This window comes from Catharus ustulatus, chromosome 3 (genome assembly GCF_009819885.2).
Source record: "Catharus ustulatus isolate bCatUst1 chromosome 3, bCatUst1.pri.v2, whole genome shotgun sequence".
NCBI classification, from domain to species: Eukaryota; Metazoa; Chordata; class Aves; order Passeriformes; family Turdidae; genus Catharus; species Catharus ustulatus.
This window is the reverse complement of record NC_046223.1, coordinates 93,970,300-93,992,272: the sequence shown is the minus strand read 5'-3', so window position 1 is coordinate 93,992,272 and position 21,973 is coordinate 93,970,300. Positions and strand designations below refer to the sequence as shown.

Below are 21,973 nucleotides of genomic sequence, written 5' to 3'. Positions count from 1 at the left end.
AACCAACAAACCCTCAGCTGTTATAAATCAGCCCTAGACTGCAGAACAAGTTGTAGCTGAAAGCTAGTAAAATAAGAGTTCTGTTGAGAACTTGGTATTTTCTTCCTTTTTACTTCCCTTGCACAAGTGTTTGTTTTAGATTCTTCATTAGATCTTGGAAATCAAAACATTTGCTATCAAAATGACAAGCTTTTAACCAAATGCTGTTGCCATTCGGATAACTTTTAAGCACTGAGATTTTTATCTGTCCTTTTTCACTGATTTTCAAGGCAAATTTCACATTGCAGCGTTGAGAATTTTGCTGTGAATATAAACTTACAGTGGCAACACTCTCTATGGACATGCAGCTATACACAATATATCAATCAAAGCCTATGCTTATTCAAACTTTGATTAAGAAAAAACCCAAAATAACAGTGGCAGTTGATTATGTTTTGCTTTTGCTCTGTGAAGGAGGGGCAGAGGTAAAGGTCAGATGCTGGTGTCCTTATCAGCACTGAGTAATGTCTCTTTTGAGGTTTGGCTGTTTGATCAGAATGGGCAGAGACAGAAGGTGGAGAGGCTCAGTGGGAGTTGGTCTGTTAATGACAGCTCATATCCTCTGCCTTTATTTCCTGCTGACCTGGGAGGTGACTAGAAAAAGCTACTGCCTGGAGCAGTCACTTATTTTCTATGGGGAACAGGCTTCTTCTCATTCTCAGCTGCCATATAATTTAAAATATAGTAATGAAAGTATATAATGCTTTATTAATGTATTTCATTAGCCCCATCTCATTGTTGTTACTTCCATCGTTGTGGAGGAAGGCATGGCAAACAGTACCAATCAATATGGGAGGGAAGATTTTTTAACTAACTAATCTATTGATGTATATTTTACAGCCCAGGATAATTTGATTTGCTGGGATATAGCAGTAATATTCAGGGACATCATGTACACAGCTGAAACGATGGATATCCGAGAGACAAGAAGTCTGCTTTTCCATTCCTATCTGTACTCCTGCAGGACAGTAGATGTAGGACCTTGCCAGCACAAGGATAGTCCACTTTCAAAAAACTGACTTAAAAGATCTGCAAAGAAAAGAACGCATGTACAGCTTCTATGGACTGCCATGTCAGAAAAGGCTCTGAGCTCATGGAATCAATTTATTGTGATGTTGAAATAACTTTCTTTGTTTTCATCCTCAAACATAAACAAACTTCTCCCTTTGGATAATATTTGTCAAGGAGCCTTCTGCTCCCTGTACATGACATGCAGGACTCTGCTTCCGCCCGCACAAAGCAGAGACTTGTGGTGCCTGTGCTGTTTTCCTTTTTCCACGCCTGCTCTCTCCTGCTCGGTGAGTGTTTGCGGAGCCAGCAGGGTGGACCAGGGAGCGACAGCAGCAGCTGCCGGGTGCTGCACCAGGAATGTGGACCCATCTCTCGTAAGGATCAGCTTCCCACCCTTGGCTCCTGGCTGCCTGGAAGGTAAGCCTGCTTCATGTGCTGTCTCTGCAGCTCTGGCATGCTCTTCGTTTCTGGAGGGATCCTGCTATGGAATACCAGCTGGAAATGCTGCTGGATCCTGTCGTTTCCAGGCATGTGCATGTGACCTTGGGCGCATGTGACCTGGGGTAACACAGGGAGTGCTTGCTGGCAGGGCTGGGAGAAGGGTGAGCACCAGAAATAACCTGGACAGCTCAGCTTGTGCCATCTGCTGGACTGGCACTTACAAGTAGTGAGGCAGTCTACTGAGTGTTGTGCTTCTTGTTCCGTTCAGCTTTTTGATTGAAGTGTGGGGCAGTAATGCTCTCTACATTAGAGCTTTAAAAATCACTGTGAGAGTAATTTCTGTAATAGTCTTAGAGTTTTGAACTGTGACTTAAGTAGATGGCTTTTAACTAAGTCTCATTGACCACATCGGGGTGGAATTAATACTTCTGTTGAATTGTTATGATGTGTCTGGGCAAATAAAAGCTACAGGCTTAGGAGAGCAGTAGTGCAAATGTGTGACGTGTTGTGCAGCCACTGTCTGGCAGCCCTGGGCTACTCCTGAGCCAGGCTGAAAATGAAAATGTGCAAATTTAAAGAATTGCAGGAGCCACAAGAGTGAAAACACAGCTGAGAGTAACACACAAACATCATGATACTCACTTGCTTCCTTCTCCAGGAAGAGCAGATCAAATGAGCACAGAAAACACATCTGTTTAAATGCCTTATTTATACAATACTGTTATTTGGGATATTCAGCACTTGCATCTTACAAGAAAACCCACAGCCCTCTCCTCCATCAGCTTCTTCTCTTGGCATCTTGTTTTGCTTCTGTTCTGAGAAAAGAAACAGGTGTCAAGATATGAGTAACTAATAAAAAGAAGCAATTGGAAATAGCACAGTAATTTAGGCAATGTCTAGAACATGCTTTTTACTTAGCACCTGTTTGCTATGTTTCCCCTTGCAAAGTAAAACAGGAAATATACAGTTACTAACAGTGTCTCACAAAGTTCTTGGAGTAGAATAACTACTCTCATGTTTATATGAAACCAAATTCTCAGATGGTTAGGATCATGGTCTTTCCTCGGGTTTGCTGACGAAATGCCATGCTGACCAAGGTGTGGTAGATAATAAGGTGATGTCAGCTTTTCTATGCTATCTCCAGAGCATTCAGGCTACAGAAGAGCTCTGCATCCAGCATTTCCTAGGCTCCTTGATTTTAGTGTGATGGCATGAAGTTTGGTGTCATACTCTCTTGCATTCATAGCCTATTTTCATGTTCCCATTTCCAATGCAGTTTGCTCCAGCTGCCTTGCAGTTGCACGATGAACAGCATGATGCATTCAGAATATAAATTTCCATTCATGAGAAGTGGAGATTCTCAAGTGAATGCTGTTAGATGCTGTTAAAAGAATGTTAATGGTAAACCCACTTGTGAAACACTATTATCACTATCTTGTATTAAATTATTGAGTACAGTTCACTCCAAAATCAATTCTTTCTGTCTTTCTGTAGTGATTGTTTTTGATATCAGAGGGTGAGCTGACTCATGAAAACAGTATCAGACCCTGCAAATAAAGACTATAAACTTGATTGAAGATTAAGTTTTGGGGTAGCTAGGATGAGTGCTAAGTTACACGCAGTATAAACACCAGAAAAAAATCTGCCATTGCTTGCTTGTATACAAGCTTATTACTGTTTGTCTTCTCACTGAAGAGTGGAGAACTGCAGCTTTCCTCTGGGTATTATGTCACTTTTGCTCCTTTTGTCCTAGCATTTCCAGCACACACAGTGGGGTGTATTTTTACTTCATGACACCGAGCTCATATTTATGCCGTTTGCTACAGCAGCCCTTGCAGATTTGACTTGTTCTTTGCATTTGCCTTGCTGGATTTACTCTTCTGATGGCTGTCTTACACTTCTAAAAACACAGGTAAGAGAAAGGCTAAAGAAAAACAATTGTCACTGAAGTAACTTTTTATTTGTTCTGAAGAATGTTTCAGAACAGGACCAGTCTAATTTTTTATCAGCTTTTCATATATAAGGTATATAGACTGTTGGGAGATGACTGGCTACCGTCTCTTCCTATCCAAGGCCCTAAAGGTCATGTGAGTATGGCATGTATCAAGAAACATGCAGAAATGAGTGTGCCTAGTTAGGGCTGTTGAAAAATGCTGGATGAAAAAGGGTTCAATATTTATTTATTCATTTATCCTATCTCCTTATTTATCTGTTTTATGAGAATCCTCTTTTACCAATGTGTTGACAGGAAGAAGTGGAAAGGATGTGTGTTTACTAGGGATTTAGTGAGATACTTAAAACAACCAGCTTCACAGTGTGTCTAATGAGCCACGGATCACCACAGAGCACATTCTTGTTTAACAGTAGCAAACATTTTCTGTGTTATTCTGTGTCTTCACGCTTCCCCTTGCCTTGCTGGTACATGCAGAGCCAGCCCTGTGTGTGAATCACACCGCAGACAACATGAGCCCAGTGGATGTGGCAACAGCAGGGTGTGTTGTAAACCTTGGCATCCTCAGCAGAGCTGCTGAGAGGTTCCTCCAGCCCTGCAGTTTCTAATATTGGCCTCCTGACTTTATCACTGTGAACCAGAGCCAGGTTGTTCTTCAACAGTCAGCTCACAAACTCCACAAACTCACCACCACCCTTGTATGGCTGTCAGCTCCATGTTAGTTGTTCACTGGTCATTTCTTTACAGTGCCTGCTGGAAGTTTAGAAATTGTACCTGCGTTTCAAAAGTGCAAGATGTCCCTCTGATATTAGGATAGGAGAGTACTCTCTGCTTGAGGGAATATAGGGGTAGCTCCTATATAGTCCCAAACACTCAACAGGGAAAGACCAATAGTTATGGAAAGCACTGTTTTAAAGTGTTTTTCTGTATGCTTTATTCTTGATCAGCACATGTGGTGCCAGTGAATGATATTTGTTGTTTTTGTTTGCTTAATAATCTGTGAACTCAGGTTGGTGCTACTGAGAGTTGGTCCTACTGAGACATAGCTATTAATTTTCATGGACTTTTTCAGTATGAGCTTTTGGGATAGAGGGGAACAAGGAGAGAGTGAATGGGGCTGGTAACCAAAATCCATACTGAAAAATTTGCTGTGATACCAAACCAATGTTTATTGTTATCAGAGGCAGCTGTCTGCCTGCTCTCCACAGTTCTATTTGTGGATTTTCGATGGCTATAAATGGAAACACACGCTGACCAGAAATCACCACAGCGCTCCTGATACTTTTCTCTCCTGACTCCAAAAGTACAGGGATATCTAACATGTAGTCAGGTTGTATCACTTCTGCTCAGGATATTAGGTGGTTTTTGTTCCCCTGGGAAATGGAGTTAGAAAAACATGAAAGCGAAGCCTCAGGAAGAGAAGCTTTAGAGGAAAAGCAAATGGTAAGATATGTTGAGAAATGTTGATATTTTAAATTTTTTAAATGTAATTGTAAGCAGGAAAAAGAAATACTGTACTTTATAGGAGTATTTCCCATCTTCCTTAACCACTGACCTTGAAGATTAAAACTTCTTTTGTATATATTAAATTAGTTATGACTGTAAATTTCTGTGGAAATTATGGAAATTTGTGAATGCATTTTGTGTGCATATGAAATGCAAAAACTGAAATCTCGTTAAACTTTGCATTGTTGTTATAACCCAAACTGATAGCTAATATCAGTGGTTTTCTTGTATTTTTCTTAAGGAACTATATCTTTGCACATTATGTTCCATAACTTTAGATCAGTTAATAGCAGAAGAAATTGTTTGTGTCTGGAATGAGTCTGAAACTTACTGAAAAGAGGTGTGACCAAAACAAATTATTAAGAGAAAGTGAAAACAGTCAAAACACAACTTATTCCTAATTAGCTGAAGCTTGCAATGCAATTTATAATTTGCCTTGCATTAATGAGATTTTTTTCTTAATATCACAAAAAGGGCAGTTTATTCTTGGCTTTGCAAAGCTGTGAAGAAAAATGGTCATCACTCTTAGTAAGAAGCAAATTAGCACTGAATTTTTTAGCACTTAAATGGTGGTGTTGCATTCATTTGGTTTCATAGTGGGCCGGCTTTTACTCCTGTTTAATCACAATGTTGGCCTTTACCAGCCTCAGATAAGTTAGTTTTGGTAAAGTTTTCAATACAACTTCACCAAGGCAAGGTGCATTGGGTAGGAAATGAGGAAAGCACTGAAAATGAAAGTAATTACATGGTCTTACAGTACATTTTCTTTAAAAAGCAGTATTCATCTGAAGAGTAATACCTGAAAGAGCATTGATAAAGCTTCAGCATTAAGTTCTAATGGGAATATTATTTATTGTTTTAATTTTTCATTTTCTTATTAATGAATGAATTCTTGAGACAGTGACTTGATTTTCAATTTGTGGTTGATATATAAAATATGAGGAAGACTTTTCAAAATTAAAAAAAGTATAAAATCCACTTGATCTTAGGGAAGGTTTCAAAGGAATCCTTTGAAATTTTGTTCTAGCTCATGCATAGAGAAAATACATAGCAGTGTAATCAGCCAGTATGGTTATCTAATTGCAGACCATATCCTCATGCTTAAAGAATTGAGCAGCCAACCTTAAGTAAGGCTTTTCCAAAATGCAGAGTGCTTCATTTGGAACACTAGTGATCTGCTGATGATCTTCTCTGTGTGCATCATTTACTAATTTTAAGTGTAGCAAACTGGAGCAAGCAGGGACCCCACTGATGGGAGCCATGCTAACGCCCATGTCAGGTCACACACTGTTCAGTAGTTTCAAAACTAAATCCTTCCAACACGTTTTGCTGAGAATATCCCTTGGCAGTGCAGGTCACATTCCTGTGGATGCTCAGTGAGGGGACAGAGATGCCTTCACTCAGGGGGTTTCACAGCACTCTGATGAGAGTGGAGGAATGCCCCAGCTCTGTGCCTGTCCTCCTAGCCCATTCCCTGTCCCCTTCCAGCTGAGCCTCAGCCTCCTCTACATCTCATCTCAAACTGTCTCTCTCTGTTTAGTCTTAATGTCTTTCTTTCTGTTTGCTAGATTAATTTCCCTTTTCTCCCACTTTTTTCCTTGGTTTTGTATTTCCTGGATTTTCATTGATTCTGCCCTTTACTCTTTGTTACATGCAGGTCAGGTCAACTGGCTGCATGGGAGCAGTGCCAATCTGTGGTACAGAAACTATTTGTACATGCTGTTGTTGATATCTGTTCACATATTTAACTTCAGTAGAGCAAACACATACACTATTTCATATTCTGCTTCCACCTTCTGTGCTGCCTTTTTGCACTTCACCTCTGTTGCAAACTCTCTGTTTTGGCACACTAGTGTCCTGATAAGTCTGCTTGTATTCCTGAATCATGAACAATCTTGCATGTGTAAGAGGCCATTTTCAAGGACATGACAACTTTCCCAAGTTCAATGTGTTTCCAGGCTGCCTTCTACATTATCCCACTTACCAGCTCCTGGATAGTCTGAAGTCAGTTTTCCTGAAGCCCATGGTGTGTGTTTTGGTACTTATCTTCCTCAGTTCCCCACAAGGTCTTTGGCCTCACTATTTCACAGTCACTACAGCCAAGCCTGCTACTGAGTATAACATCCACAGCCATTTCTTCCTTGTTTATGAATAGCAGCTCCAGCTGTGTATGACACTGCTTGGCCCATCCTGTGCCCATATCAAGAAGCAGTCCTTGACCCCCTGCAGAAACTGTCTGCGTTGCTTGTGCTGTGCCATTTTGTTCTCTGCAGGTGTCACAAAAGCATGTCTCATGTGAAAAAATCCAAACAGGGTGTGCAGTCCAGATACTTCCTTGAGTTGTTTAAAGAAATTGTTGTGAGGAGCACTCTCCACTTCCTCAGCCCTTCTGTGCTGTCTGTAGCCCAGTCCCACTGTGATGTCACCCCCGCTGACCTCTCCTCTGATCCTGACCCACAAACACTCACACAGCCCTGTTGTTTAACCTCTACAAACGTTCTCCACATTTTAGCTGCTGCTTCACAGAGATTGTCTTCTTTTGTCTGCCTTTCTGAAGAGCCTGTGTCCCTTGCAGCCCTATAGCCATGTGAGCTATCCCACCACATCTGTATGTTGTAGTTCTGTAGTTCTATAGTTCTATGACCTATATGTATTTGTGTGTCTAAGACCAATCTTGGATTTGTATGCCTTGTTACAAATATTTATAGCTATTTTCAAAAGAAAAAAGTCTATGTCATCCTGAAAATACTCTGATTGTAGCATGTTAATCAAATAGAGACCAGTTCATGCTCAGAGTCTAACAGAAGACAACCTCACAGACAGATTTATGAAGTGGTATTTTACCTTTACATTCACTGCTTACTGTGGATGAGATAAATAGTATAAAATTCTCTACCACTTCAGACTACTTCACGCAATATTTGTGAAATTTATTGTTAAAGAATTCTTGTCCTTGCTTCCTGGATGAAGACTCCTCAGCAGCCAGAATCCTGAAGAGAGTCTTTGTGTGGAGCTGACTGTGAGAATGGAAGATAATGAAAGGGCCCATTTTGTGAAGGGAAAATAGAATGACTCACAATGAAATAGATTGGACTAAGTATATGGACATACTTTTTCTTTTCATAGCTTTGATAGCTCAGAAGGACGCAATAATTCCAAAGTTTTCCTACTGAAATGATGGCTCACCTCAAAATAGCCTCTTTTCATTCTGAAGTCCTCATCCCTTAATGCATATTGCCTTATTTGAATTTATTTTAATTATATTTCACACTTGTCTCTCTCCTATTTGATATGTTCTCTCTCCTTGAGAAACAGCACATGAACTATTGCATTTAAAAGAATGCTTACACTGGTATGTTTAACGGAGAACCTTTAATCTTTGTATTTTAGTTTGGGTTTTTCCTTAATTTCTTCTTACATGGAGTAGCAATAAAGAACAGTTCTATAGAGAAAATAAGTCAACCAAATGGAAATATGAATCATAAAGGATGCCATGCACTCCTTGAAATGCACTAAGGTTAGATTTTGAATGACAGGGTTGCAGGACTTCATTCAGAGATTAACATTTGCTTTTCACAAACAGTATGTGGATTCAGCTTATACAGAGCAAGGCAGTTTGGTCAAGCCCACCAAGTGAAACAATGGTTAATCTTCTAATGGTACTCTGGTAGCAACACCAAGAGTCCTGGCAGTATCAGGTCTTCATGGGAAATGTGGGAAGTAGAGATCTCTTGAAGAAGGCAGCCTGTTTCCTGAAGTTTGCCACCTAAGGGAGCCCAGACAGAATGGAGGATGGTGACTAATGCGGTGATGGCAGGTGCTGCTTGCAGGTTTTGTTGTTGATTTAATGATGTGTAAACCAGGTGAGATGGGAGTGTGAGAGGAGAAGAGTTGTTTGAAAAGCAGGAGATAAGAGGGCTGGGTGGAGGCTGGTGGGAGTGGGCAGGGCAGGAAGAGCTGGGTACGGCCATGCCTCCATGGAAACTCTCCTGCCAGGTCACCCTGGCTCCTGTGCATGAGGGCTGGTGTCAGAGATGGCAGCACTCCTTCTGGGCTGTGCCTGCGGCTTCCTTGGCAGCAGCAGCACCCCATGGCCAGTGCTCTGGGTGCTCCCTTTGGGGGTGCACCAGGCAGGTCCTGCTCTGGCCAAAGGTGTGCTGAGGCCTCTGTGGATCCTCACAAGGAAGGAAAAGGAGCTGAGGGAAGAGCGTTTCTTTGTGCAGATACAGGGAGTCATGCCTGGACAATGGGATCATCTTTGTCACAGCAGAAATCTCCATGGCTGAGTAACCACAGCAGCTCTGTCTGCTCCTAGGGAAGAGCCCAGCCTGTGTCACCCCTGAGCTGCTCCTCTTGTGGGGACAGCCTGCCTGGAAAGGTCCTGGGGGATGAGGTTGCTGCTCCAGGGAAGAAACTTGGAGTGTCTGAGAGGGGCAGGTCTGTGGGTTCCTTGTGTATCAGGTGTCTGGTGTCCATGCACAGCTCAGGGTGCCCGTCCTCATACACATCCAGCCGGGACCGTGGTGTAGGACCATGGAACAGCACTGCTGAGGTCATGTCTCTCTTCTGGGAGAGAGGAGGTGATGGGCATTGGGTGTGGGGATGGCAGGGATTCCGAGGGGTGAAGCACAGTGGTGGTAGAGCAGGTGCCTCAGCAGGAAACCAATGGCACATAAACACACACAAACCCCTCCTTCTCTCTGCCTGTTCTCTCCCTTGGCAAAGGACAGGCTGGTGGCTGCTGGGCTGCCAATTTACATTCAGGTGAGACAGTAAAGGTGAGAGGTAGTGAGTTTTTGTTTAAATCTGCTTTCTTCACTGGTTTATTTTACACCTTGACTTTTCTACTTCTGTCTCTTGTAAAAACATTCTTACCCACAAAAGAAAGTCCTAAAAATACATTGCCTGCCTGAATCCTTGCCTCAATTTGATAATTTGGTGCTGAAGTTTGAGTATTGTGCTCATCTCATGACATATGAAATTAAATAAACACAAAAGTATAGAGTTAGAGAAGGTTTTATATGTGTATGTATTTAAATGATTCCTGATTATCTAAGAGGAAGGTTGTAGTTCTTGCTGTAGAGCAGGTGTGTGACCTCCACTGGGAGATTTTGTCATGCGGCTGAGTTCAGGTGGCTGGCACACTTAAGTCATTTTGTGCTACTTTGTCCAAAATTACAGCAGCTTTGGCAAAAAGGGTGGCTTCAGAAGAGCCACTTTCAAATAACCCAGAGCTTTCTAGATCAGGACTGAGGCTTTGTAGTTGCTACAGCAATAAGATCCTAACATAGTGGCAATTTCGCCTTGCTGCAGAGGTGTGGGAAAGGGACCAAGGCAGAGCTCCAGCCGGATCAGCATTTGCTCTTGCTTACCTGGAGTTGCATTCCTACCTAACTGTGTGGAAGCATGGATTACTTCAGCAAGCAATCACCCAGAAGGAGGAGGAGGGAATAAACCTGGAACCTGCACATAGCAGCATATTTTTAGCACTATTGATGTGACATTAAACAGGACAAAAGAGAGTGGGAAGCGCTGAATCTTGGTCTACCCTTCTTTCTAATCCTGTCACCGAATATAAACGCAGTGAGCAAGAGCTGCCTTTTCTTTAGGCTAATGCCAGTCTTGCAGAGGCACTGCTGGAACATTTGAGGGAGGCTTTGGTTGTATCAGTGGGAAAAGAGCTATCTTGGAGAAGTGTAATCGGTGCATTTTTGTGTGGAGGTTATGTGAAACAATACCATACAGAAGAGGAGTGCAGCAGATTCCTGTATGGTCTTGAATGTTGTGGTAAAAGAGGCTTTTCATGAACAAGTAGCAATTGTCTGTTTTAATGTTTTAGGGTGAGGAAAGATAAGAACCCCTGGATCAATTGCTGCCACAAAGTCACACAGGGCAATTCAAGTGTTTGAATTTTGGGTGAGGCATCAAGGAAAAGAGTGTTAGTATGGAGAGACAGCCCATGTTGATTAATACAGCAGTTCTGGGAAACAGTTCTAGGCATGAAACTCTCTAGAAGTCAGTTAAGTGGAAAGATTTTCCTGTGGTATGCTATTGGTTTGATATTTCCCTGAGAAATACCCAGGTATAACCTGAGAGTTATAATGAGTGAGAGACCATTCCCAGAAATAAGTTTGCCTATGGAGACTGTTATTTAGAAAAAACTATTTTTTTCTGGAGATATTCCTCAGGAATTGTGTGAGTTATGGGTGATACTTGTGAAGGTGTTCACTGTTCACTGCTGCTGCTCACTCTGAAATTCAGAATGAATTCTAGGAAAGGCTCCTTTGTTAGAAGTATTAGGGCAGCACTGGAACAACCAGGGAGTTTGTGGTCTGTCCACTCTGGGAAATTTTCAGGACTTAACCATATGAAATCACGGTCTTGCTTTGGCAGTAGTCTGAACTTGATTCCGTATGCTGGAGTGGATGACTTTTGGAGATCCCTTCTAAACATTTCTTTAATTTAATTTTGAAGTTACACTACAGCATTTGTCATGAAACATGCTAATAGCTTTTCCCATTTACCAATCTCCTTTAACGTATTTAGTATGGATACACAATGATCCTGTGCTCATCATTAAGGCATCCTCATTCCAATATTTTAAGCCTAATGTTTTCAATTCACTGATCTTGAATTCTGAAAGCACTCAGTAATGGAGTAGCAGAATTAAATCTTTTGCTTTTGTATGTATTCCTGAAAATAGGGATTTTTGTGCTTTAACCCCAGACAGCAATTAAGCACCACACAGTTGCACCCTCCTTCCCCACCCCACACAGTGGAAAAGAATAAAGAAAACCCCAAACTTGTGGGTTGAGATAAGAACAATTTACTAATTGAAACAAAATAAAACAATAATAGTAATTATAATGGCAATAATGAAACAGAGAGGAATAACAGCTAATACAATTGCTCATCACGTGCTGACCAGTGCCCAGACTGTTCCTGAACAGTGATCAGCTCTTCCTGACCAGCTCCGCCCAGTTCATGTACTGAGCATGGTGTTCCACTGTATGGCTCGTAACTTTGGGTGGTCCAGGTCAGCTCTGCTGACCATGCTCACTCCCAGCTTCTTGTGTACCTGCTCAGCAAGGGAAACTGAAAAGTCTTTGATTTAGAGTAAACAGTAGTTAGGAAAAACGGAAACATCAGTGTGTTACTAAGAACTGTATCCCAGCTGAAAGCAGGACAAGCTGTGTGACAATGCACAGAATAAAAGGAGAGAAGTGGTTAACAGAAGGGATGCAGAAGGTGGATGTTAATGAAGCTGGGCTTGGAGGACAACATGCACGTGGTGTCCCACCCTCAAGGGGAAGGGAGCACACAGGATTCACCAGTGCCTGAGGTTAAAAAGGAATGACAAGAGTCAGAGGGTCTACAAAAACTTGCAGTTTTATTAGTAAATTATAGACATGGCATGAAAACTGGCATAAACACACTGCAGTGAGTGGATTTTGAGTAAGGAGTAGGGTGAAAGAAGAAGGAGATATTAGAGAGAGGGAGAAAGAAAGATAGATAGATAGATAGATCACCAGTTCTGACTCCAGCATCAATCCTGCTGATGGAGTGTGTTTGTGTGCCTGGGTTTTGTGAGGGTATGGGTTTTTTGATAATTTTTGCCTGTTCTGGAGCTGTGTCTCACTTTCTGTTCAAATTAGTTGTCATATGCAATTCATTCTTCTAGATCCTTCTGGAAATAGGTTGGAGGGAATTGGGGGTCTTTGGTGGTCTTCATCCCCCACTACTGGGTCAACCTTTTGTTGGCAGCACATTCCTGCTTCTAGACCTCATTCCTGCTCTTATGCTGGGCTGTGTTTGCTTATCTCCAGAAGCCAGAACAAGAATGTTTATCCCAGAAAAGTGCTGCCCTACCTCAGCATGGCCTGTGTCTCCAGTCATATCAAATGAGGTCTCAAGCCTCCTCAAGTGATGGTTGCTTATTTTCATCTCTTCTTGAGAAGAAGATTCCACTGGATGAGGAGAAGTGGGAGTAGGGTAGCTTTTATTTCAATTTTAAGCATATAGTCTGCTGCACTGATGTGGTGAGTACCTGCCACTTCCTAACGGGGTGGAAAACAGAGCAATGCCTGGTGGTCCTTAGTTTCTGGGAACCACCCAAAACCTTTCCTTCCTGTTGCTTCTCCTTTAGAGGGAAGCACTACCCTAACCCCTAAGTTCTCTATTTCGAGGGACCAGAGCTTCAACTCTTGGTTGAGCATGAAGATCATGCAGGAAACCTTTCTGCATTTAATACTTCATTGTTGAGAGTTAACTGTTACCTTTTTTGAAAGGACTGATGGTGACTTGAAGTAGATATAGCAAAATACTTTTCATGGAAATTGTACCATATTAATACCTTCCTGGTAACAGAGATCCATTCTTGAGGAAAATAAACAAAAGCAGATTTGCTGGATGTAGGCGAAAAATTAATTTTGCTCAACCACTTTTGTTTAGTTTTCTGAGAAGTAGAAAGTAACTGGTTGAAGCTTTTCATATCTTGAATTGTACACAAATGAATGTATTCATACCCCAGAGCTGACTGAAATCCCTGAAGCAATTTCACATTTTTCCCTATGAGACAGAAAGTGAATCATTGCCATTCTCTCTGCTATATCATGTTTCTTGATCTTGAAGAACATTTGGAAACCAAACGTGGGAAAATTATAGTGTTTTTTTTTAAAAATGTTATGTTTTTAAATTATATGAAATGAACCAACAGGATTTGCTTTAAACATTTAAAACTGAAGATTCAGGGAAGAACCATCAAAACTTCCCCTGTTGAACAGATTTAAAATTTTTTTCATAGAAACTCCATGCATCTCAGAAAATGTTCTGGCAGTACATTTATCACCATTTTACTGCTTCTTAAAAATGCAGCTGTTGGTGATGATTTTGTATAACAAGAACGTTTGAAAAAGATCATTAGATATTTCAGCCTCAAGCAAGAATTAAATAGTTTAATATTCTTCTTTAGAAAATGCACTTTGAAAGATATCCAGATCAAACCCAAAGCATCAATTGAGTTAAGTGATAATCAAAGAGACATTCTTAGCAAAGCTCCTCAGCCAAAACTCAGCTCTTTCAGTCTGGGACAACAAAAGTGAAATGCAAAGTATTTGTATTTGAAATTCCAGCAGAGGAAAGGACATAATTTGTCTTTCTCTCTGCTTTACTTTGATAGATTATATTTTCAATAATGTGATGGAACAGATCTCAATTAAAAATACAGCAGCTTTCCTTATAGCAATCTAGCAATCTTATTTACAGTCTTTTAGGTGAATTTAAACTGATAGTTACATATTTAAAAAAATAAAAAAAAGTCAGGGTTTTTGAAAATGTCAGGGGTTTTTTGGTGAGTTTTTTTGTTTTTTGTTTTTTTTTTTTTTTTGAGCGAAGTAGCTATAACAATAACAATATATTCTAGTTTACAGTGTCTTTTTCTGAGAAAGAAAGTGTATGTGCTGAAGGATTATAATGATAAATGAATCCTGTAATGACTTTCAGTTCTTTCCCAGTTTCTAAGGCTTAGAATTCTGTCAGGGCTGTGAACCTCCAACCTTGCCAATGACTTGTGCTGCATCGTGTGATGGATTGTCTGGAGTTTTCAGAGGCTCCAGAGCATTTTAAAGTTTGGGAAATAGAATTATCAGAACAAATTTAATTTTCACTGTTTTATTTGCTCTGTTTCATTCATAAGTGTTATGATGAAAGTGTTAAGAACAGGGTTATAGACTATTTCTTTGTTCTCCAATGGTGGTTTTGCTTAGGAGTCACCATGACCAACTACATAGGATACAACAGGATCTGAAAAAAAGAGCAGTTACCCCCAAGTGGTTTTATAAGTACAATGTGGTTAAATAAACCTGTATTTCATCCTTCTGTTTCCAATTGAATATTTATTGCATTTTTTTAGAACATGTACTTCTTGATACATGCAGATTATTTAAGTCAAAATGTCCAAAGAAAGGGAAAGTTGGCATTTTCACCCTTCCACATAATGGCAATCAAAGGGATGTGTCCAGAAAATAGTTCTGCATACTGCAAAGTGCTTTCAGAAATTACCTTGGGGCAGCACGTGTGTGGGTAACATTGTCCAAATTGCTAGGGACAAATTAAACCAGTTTCTTAAAAGCAGCTAAATTTGTAGATATTAGTAATTTTTAAGAAATGTAAATGATCAGACCACTTGACTTCTAGGAGCATTGCCTCTGTGAAGGGCTCAAGTACTGCAGATATAGGTGTCATGTAAAACTATGGAAGGGGTGTGAGACTGGGCATTGCAGAATTAGGATATGCTTTGACACATGCTGATGTAGATTTTCAGAATATACTCTGGTGTAGCAATATTATATATTCCTCAAAATTCAAATCTTTTTTGAAATATTGATTCCAGTATTCTGAAGGAATCTCTTTGCTCTTTCTATGTTGAAGTTTCTTGATAGGAAACTCTATTAAGAACGGAATTACTTATATGCTCTTTTATTTATTGTGTATTGTAGATTTCTTGTAAAACATTATTTGTCTATGAAATCATATATTAGCATTTTCTAATTAATGTTCTTGTGTTCTGTAATTACTATTTCTCACACAAAATTTTACAGGTTTAGCTGTTCCTTCATTAATGCAGGAGATACTTGCCTTCTTTCAGATTCCTTAAACAAGAACAATTTGTTCCAATGATGGAATTATATTTGAAATAATGGGTTTTGTATAATACATAACTAGTTACAGTAGTTACCTCACTGAACTATCTCAGAGTGGCAATGATTCTCAGGGTGCCAGTGGTTTGATAGTTATTTGTCTTCCTTTGTAAGTACAGAGATTGTCTTACATTGTAACCTCCCTATTTTTGATATCTGTGAGAGGGTACAATTCTAAATGGATATCCAGCAGCTTAGTGTGGTCCAAGAATTTATCAAATTTTCATCACACATAAGTGATTTAGAGGGCTAGTCACTGACATAAAATGTATTTAGGTTCCTTCAAAAGCAGATGACCACTTTCAATCAATGTGTGAATGAACTGCTGCTGATTTTCCAGTAAATCTGTTGTTACTTACATGTGTATGTCTTTTTTCAAACAGACTGTATTATATGTAAAGTGATGATCTGTGTGGCATGTCTGAAACACTGCCATAAAACACAGTAGAACAGATGCCAAACAATAAAGAACAGTATTTTTGTATTTGCAGGTGTGGGACATGCAGGTATGGCACAGAATTTGCAACATAAAGTGTGAAGGGGGTTGATATGCTGTTTTGTAAAACCAGCTTTCACTTTTGAAGCAGAATGCAAAGATATATTCAGCATTATTGGATGCTTCTGAGTTCAGTGCACCACCTTTTGCTCTCAAAAGAAGAGACCAGGACATTTTCAGGATGTGACTGTGCCTGCTTCTGAGAGAATCAGACCATTCTGGGAAGTATCCCAGCCATTTTTTTTAACCTGGGAAGTGGAGGAAATTGTGAGAGGGATTTTAGTACTCCAGCTTAGTGAACATAAAAGGAATTAGATAATGTCTGAATTCCAAATTACTGTTTTGGAAACCAATGGAGAATCTAAATCATTGCATAAGTATTAATATTATTTGCATCATTGTTCGCATTACTAATATTGTAATTTTCTATGATGTATGTTGCAATTTCACCCATGAATCATCTACATTAGGGCCAAAATTTTAGCTGAAGGTTAGGAGTAACCAATGACTACTTATCTTCAGGAGACACTCAGCATGCTATTGTGTACTAAATTCTTCATATGAATTCTTTGTAAATGTCTTTCAAGTTCAGATATATATTTTTAAGCTACTATTGAATATGTGGAAAAAGCATGAATTCAAGTGATCTTGAAGCAATCTTCAGAAGACTGTGACCAACTTATTTTTCCCATCTGATGCATGAATAAACATCCCAAATTGTTATGTTCTTGAATTGAACAAATAGTTCTCTTATTAAATGTGTGTAATTTAAAATATGCAGATTTCATATACAGAAAGTTATTTGCATAATCTACAATGGTTTTGTGCTGGAAAATGAGACATGTTTAAAAACAGTTTTAATGAAGTTTTAAAACCATAATTATGTAATAAATTTTAAATGTTTTCTGCTTGGTTGAGAAATGAAATGAACGTGTCTGACAGAAAAATAATCAGAAAGTACATTTATGTCAATTAACTGCGTACTGTAATCAGTTATTTAAAATTCTGCTGAAGTGACTGGCTAGGTATTACGTGGGATGTCAAGTACTCAAGGTGTTTGGGGCTATTAACCCACAAAGAAATTGAAAGGCACTTTTGAAATAGACACAGAACAATGAATTATATCTCTGTGAGGTTTATTTGCACCAGCCAGTTACTTTTCAAATCTATTTTACTATGTTATCACCTCTTAATTTCACTTTTTTGGCCTGTTATGGTGGTGTGTCATCCCTGCCTGTCTTCCTCCAGCTGAACAGCAACACTCCGCTGTCAGAATCTCCTCCAATGCCTGGTTCTGTAATGTGGCTTTTCCTGAGCACTCTGTGCTGCCTGTCAGGAGGTGTGGTCTGTGACACCTGAGCAATAAATCCCAGTCTGGTGTTGGGTGTGAGATGAACATCCAGGTGGATGCTGAGCTGGATGAGTAACAGTGGTAATGTGGGTACCTAAGGATGTTTTATCCCCATACTTAGGCACATGTGAGTTTACAGATGTGGAAAAGGGATGAACAGTGAATGGAAGAGGAGTAGGGGTTGAAAAGTTGAACCTGGGAGAACTTTTGAAGCATAAGTACTATTTTGAGTTACGAAATTGGTTTTGGTGTGGAGCTTCAGCACTTCATTGTTTCCTGAAGCAATGGGAGTTAGCAAAATCATTCTACTCTTTGCTGCATGTGCCAGTAAAATCAGTGCTGCAGGGAAAAGTACTGGTGAAGTAAAATGTGGGGTGAATCCGGGGGCTCTTTGGACTCACTGGTGCTGTGGCAAAATGTGGCATGCACCACAAACCTTTTTAGTACTGCACACCATAGATATGGTTGTAATAGACACATTAGACAAGACCTGAGAAGAAAGCTGATAATAAGACAGGAGAGGCAGGGAGTCCTAAAAATTATTAAAAGAAGGTGGAGAAAAAGTAATAAGAGTCTGAAATGGTAGAAATGAAAGAAAAGGGAAAAAGGTAATTATTTTGAAAAATGAAGTAAAAAAATCTACCAGATGGTGGGAGTGAGAATTAAATAGATATGTGTGAATTTAAAAAGTTCAAAAATCATGGAAATAGAGATGGAGAATGAAAAACAGGAAATGTGTTGGGCTGAATTTTCAGCAAGCTTATCTTTTAATAATTGATGTGTGACTAGCTGTATTTTATTTGTCAATGTAATAATTCCATCATTTGTACCTACTATTTAGTTTCCTCACATTTTTGATAAATAATTGTGTAGAATTCGGAGATTACTTGAGAGAACACCTCTAAATAGCTTCTAAGTATGGCTCAACAGCAGAAACTCCCTCTGCTAATATATTTATGGCAACCCTTTGCATTGGTGAAGTGATTCTCTCAACATCTTTTATTTCTCCACTAGACACTAATAAGCCTCTTCCATGAAAAAGTTTGTGGTTTTTTCACGTATTACAGGATAAGGGATTTCAGTAAGGAGTCTAAAACTTTGTAGCTGTTGCATTTTTCTTGCTGGCTTCATGAGGACAGCTTTCCACGTGGGTTGATGCTGATCCTAGGGAAAACTCTTTTCCTTCTGTACCAACACGTTTTGCCATTGATTTCCATACCTGAGCCTTGCTGAACCGTAAACAAGATTTCCCTCCTTACCCTCCGGCACTTCACATAAAGCACTCGACTGCACCTGCAACTCAGCCTTAACCAATTGTTTTTGTGCTGATCTACATAGAAATAGATGTAGATAGGCATACAGAAGACTTTTATATCCTGGGACTGCTGTACAACTAGAAGATACATTTCTGCTCAGAAAACTGGGAGTGATACTTTGCATCGTATCTTCAAGTGAGAATGCTTCAGCTCTTTGCTTGATTTATTTTTCTGTTATTATTTCTATGGTTAATATCTCTCCAGCATTGCAGACAATCCTCCTTTGCTGCTACTCTTTCGGTGACGTGGTTGCCTTCTCACTCGACAGCACTAGGCAATGTGTCACATTTTTGGTTGACCTCTTGTTCTCCTGTTATTTTCTGAAGTGTTTACAGGATTTGTGGTGCTCCTGCTTGCTGCACTCCAGGCATGTGAGGCAGCTGTTAAGGAAACAGCTCCAGCCTGGCAGGAGCTTTGGGCATTATAACAAGAATTGCCCTTTTACAGCTTTGCAGTGCTCTGCAGTCCCATGGTTGGTTCTTTATGTGAGTCTAGAGATAACCTTGTATTTTTTCAGCATTAGGCAGCCTGAAGTAATATCAGATAACATAAATTAGATTATGCAGTTGCCCTTGTTGTCTGTGGGCTCTTACAAGGTTGTATTTTGGTTCCTTTATTTTCATTTTGGTTGTCTTCTGTCACTTACAGGAACAACAGACTGACTGCTATTAATTTCTGACATGTTATTTATTTTTTTGGCATCTGGTTGGCACCTGTTCCTCTCTGATAAGTACTTAGGGCTATGACTTTGTGTGGATCTGTGCACACACTTCATTAGCAGCGCTCCTCCACTGATTTTGTTTGGATTGCTTCTGTGATTTAATATCCATAGGGACCAGAGTTTGCAGTTGAAAAATTTGATAACTCCATGGAAATGATTGTTGTAAGCACTGTGTGTCTGGCTGCTAATACTGAGAGGAATGTAAGCACTGACTGTATTTCCCTTTAGGAAAAGCACTTGCACTGTTAATTGCTAGTGCTCAGCTTCATATGACTCCTTTTCTACAAATGCAGCCAGTTTTGATTATATACCATCTTGTTTTGATTGAAAAAAACAGCAACAAGGCCCCAAACATGACAAATTTTTTTTTAAAACTTGCCACCACAGAAGGCAGGTTTATCCAGACAGCTGGCTTGCATACTGCCTGTTATTATGGGCTCTCTATACAGGCTTGGCTAAAATAAACATAGGTAAAATTTGGGGCGGAACCCCTCAAATACCCACAAACCTCTTTTTTTTAAAAAAGAGATTTTCTTGAAAACACTTGTAACTATTTCCTGCTTCTAACAACATTTCAGTATTTCTGGTAGGGTGTGTGTGTGTCTGTCTATTTGTCTATTTCTACCCAGTTTTGAAATAACTAATTTATACTGATTGTACTGGAAGATAACAATAATTCATTTTTCTCTGGAGTAGAATGGGATGAAGGTAACGATAGTTACTTAGTGCAAAAAATATTTATGATTTCCTTGTTTATTTGGATTTTTCACTTTTTTTTTTTTTTTCATTCTGTAGAGTGGATTTAAAAGTGCTCAAAAGAAATTGACTTAGCATAACATGACAATTTTTATTCCCTAACATAATTCTTTCAGTCATGTAAGACATGTATTTAATATATGTGTCTCCTTCAACTTGGCATAAGAGTTCATATTTGGTAATGCATAGCAGTAGTGACTGCTGAAACACAGTAGTTAGACTAATGGTTGATTCAAAAGTAAAAGGAAAATGGGATTTCTGGACAGAAGGAGAAAGAATGTCTATGTAAAATATTTTTTTTCACAAAGAGGTCAGAGCTTATTTTGTGTTGCAATGACAGCTGACTACTGAGCTCCAAAATGTTATTGGGAAATTCCCATGTGTCTGGTTCTTCAGAAAATAGTTAAGATGTTTAAGAAGAGGGTTTGAGCCATAGTTTACCATTAAAACAGGGATAAGGGACAATGTAGTAAAAAGAAACATTGCAAACAGCTTATCTCTTACTGTTTGTGTTCTCCTCTAAAAAGATGGAAGTAAAAATTCAATTAGCAGCATTCATCGCAGGCTAAGATTTGAGGTCCCCAGAAAAACACTGCAGTCAAATTCTGCTGCTATTCTTAGCAATTTTTTGACTTTGCTCGAAAGGATGGAAGATGAGACCACTGCTGATGAGTCACATTGATGACAGAATGGATAATATCAAGTAGATGTTTGGCTCCAGCACTAACTCTCCTCACCAGTAAATATCTCTACTGAAGTAATGTATCAGGAATGGAGGATTGGATCAAGCACAAATGTTTTGAAATAATGTGAAAGCAGGTAAGGTGATGGCTTGCATTTTTTGTTTGCACTTCTGGTGCTTCCTGGTGTAAAATGGAGGCTTAACCTGCATTTGTTAATCCTGGAAAAAAATGGTATGAGTGAGGGAGGACTATAATATTCCTTGCTTGACTCACTGCTGTAGGAACAGTGTTGGCAATATGAGGTCAGAAAACAAGAATGCATGACTGAATTGGAGGTCCAGTCCATCTAGCTCAGTGTCCTGTCCTCAACTGTTACTTGAGGTTCATGTTTGTGGAAAAAATAGGCATAGTGAAAAGGATAGATATTCCTGTGTCTTCCTGTTCCCCCTGAACTTAGTGCAAGTAAGTGGATCTGTACATCCTGGATGTATTTTCTTGAGTTTTGATCTGTTTTTCTTTTTGGCATCTAAAACTTCCTGATGCAGCAAGTTTCATAATAATTATGTGTTATATGAATTGCCAGTTTTGTTTGTATGATAAATTCATATGGTAGCTCATGGCAATTTTTGTTGTTATCCCAAGAATTTGTGACATTGTAGTAGAAACTTAGCTTTATACAGATCTGTTTTTCTCTACAATATTGCAGTAGTCATAGTCTTGCCCTAAGTACCTACTGGCTCATATTTACAGGGAATCTTGTGCCTGAATGGTCCAACTAATATTGCTTAGACAGGAATCATATCCCTTCTTTGAGACGTCTGTAATGTGCATCTGAGTGAGAAACTGTAGTGGGTTTATGTTTTTTATATCAGTTAAAAAAAATGAGAGTATGATTAATCTGACTCATATTAAACATTTACATTTGAGTAGGATGGATTGCATCTCAGAAGTGCCAATTCTGCTCTATGGCATGTAAAGAGAACGTGACTTAGTTGTAGATTTCTC

At 39.5% G+C, this 21,973-nt stretch overlaps 1 protein-coding gene across 1 annotated transcript in view; it reads left to right on the top strand.

The window, feature by feature from the left end:
- Positions 1–535: 535 nt before the first annotated feature.
- Positions 536–21,973, top strand: part of LOC116994781 (muscular LMNA interacting protein) — a 110,437-nt gene continuing 88,999 nt past the window's right edge. Inside the window, exons 1-2 of the mRNA XM_033056716.1 lie at positions 536–1,467; positions 3,245–3,403. Coding sequence (XP_032912607.1) covers positions 3,302–3,403 — 102 coding nt within the window. The 5' untranslated portion in view covers positions 536–1,467; positions 3,245–3,301. The remainder of the gene's footprint in view (positions 1,468–3,244; positions 3,404–21,973) is intronic.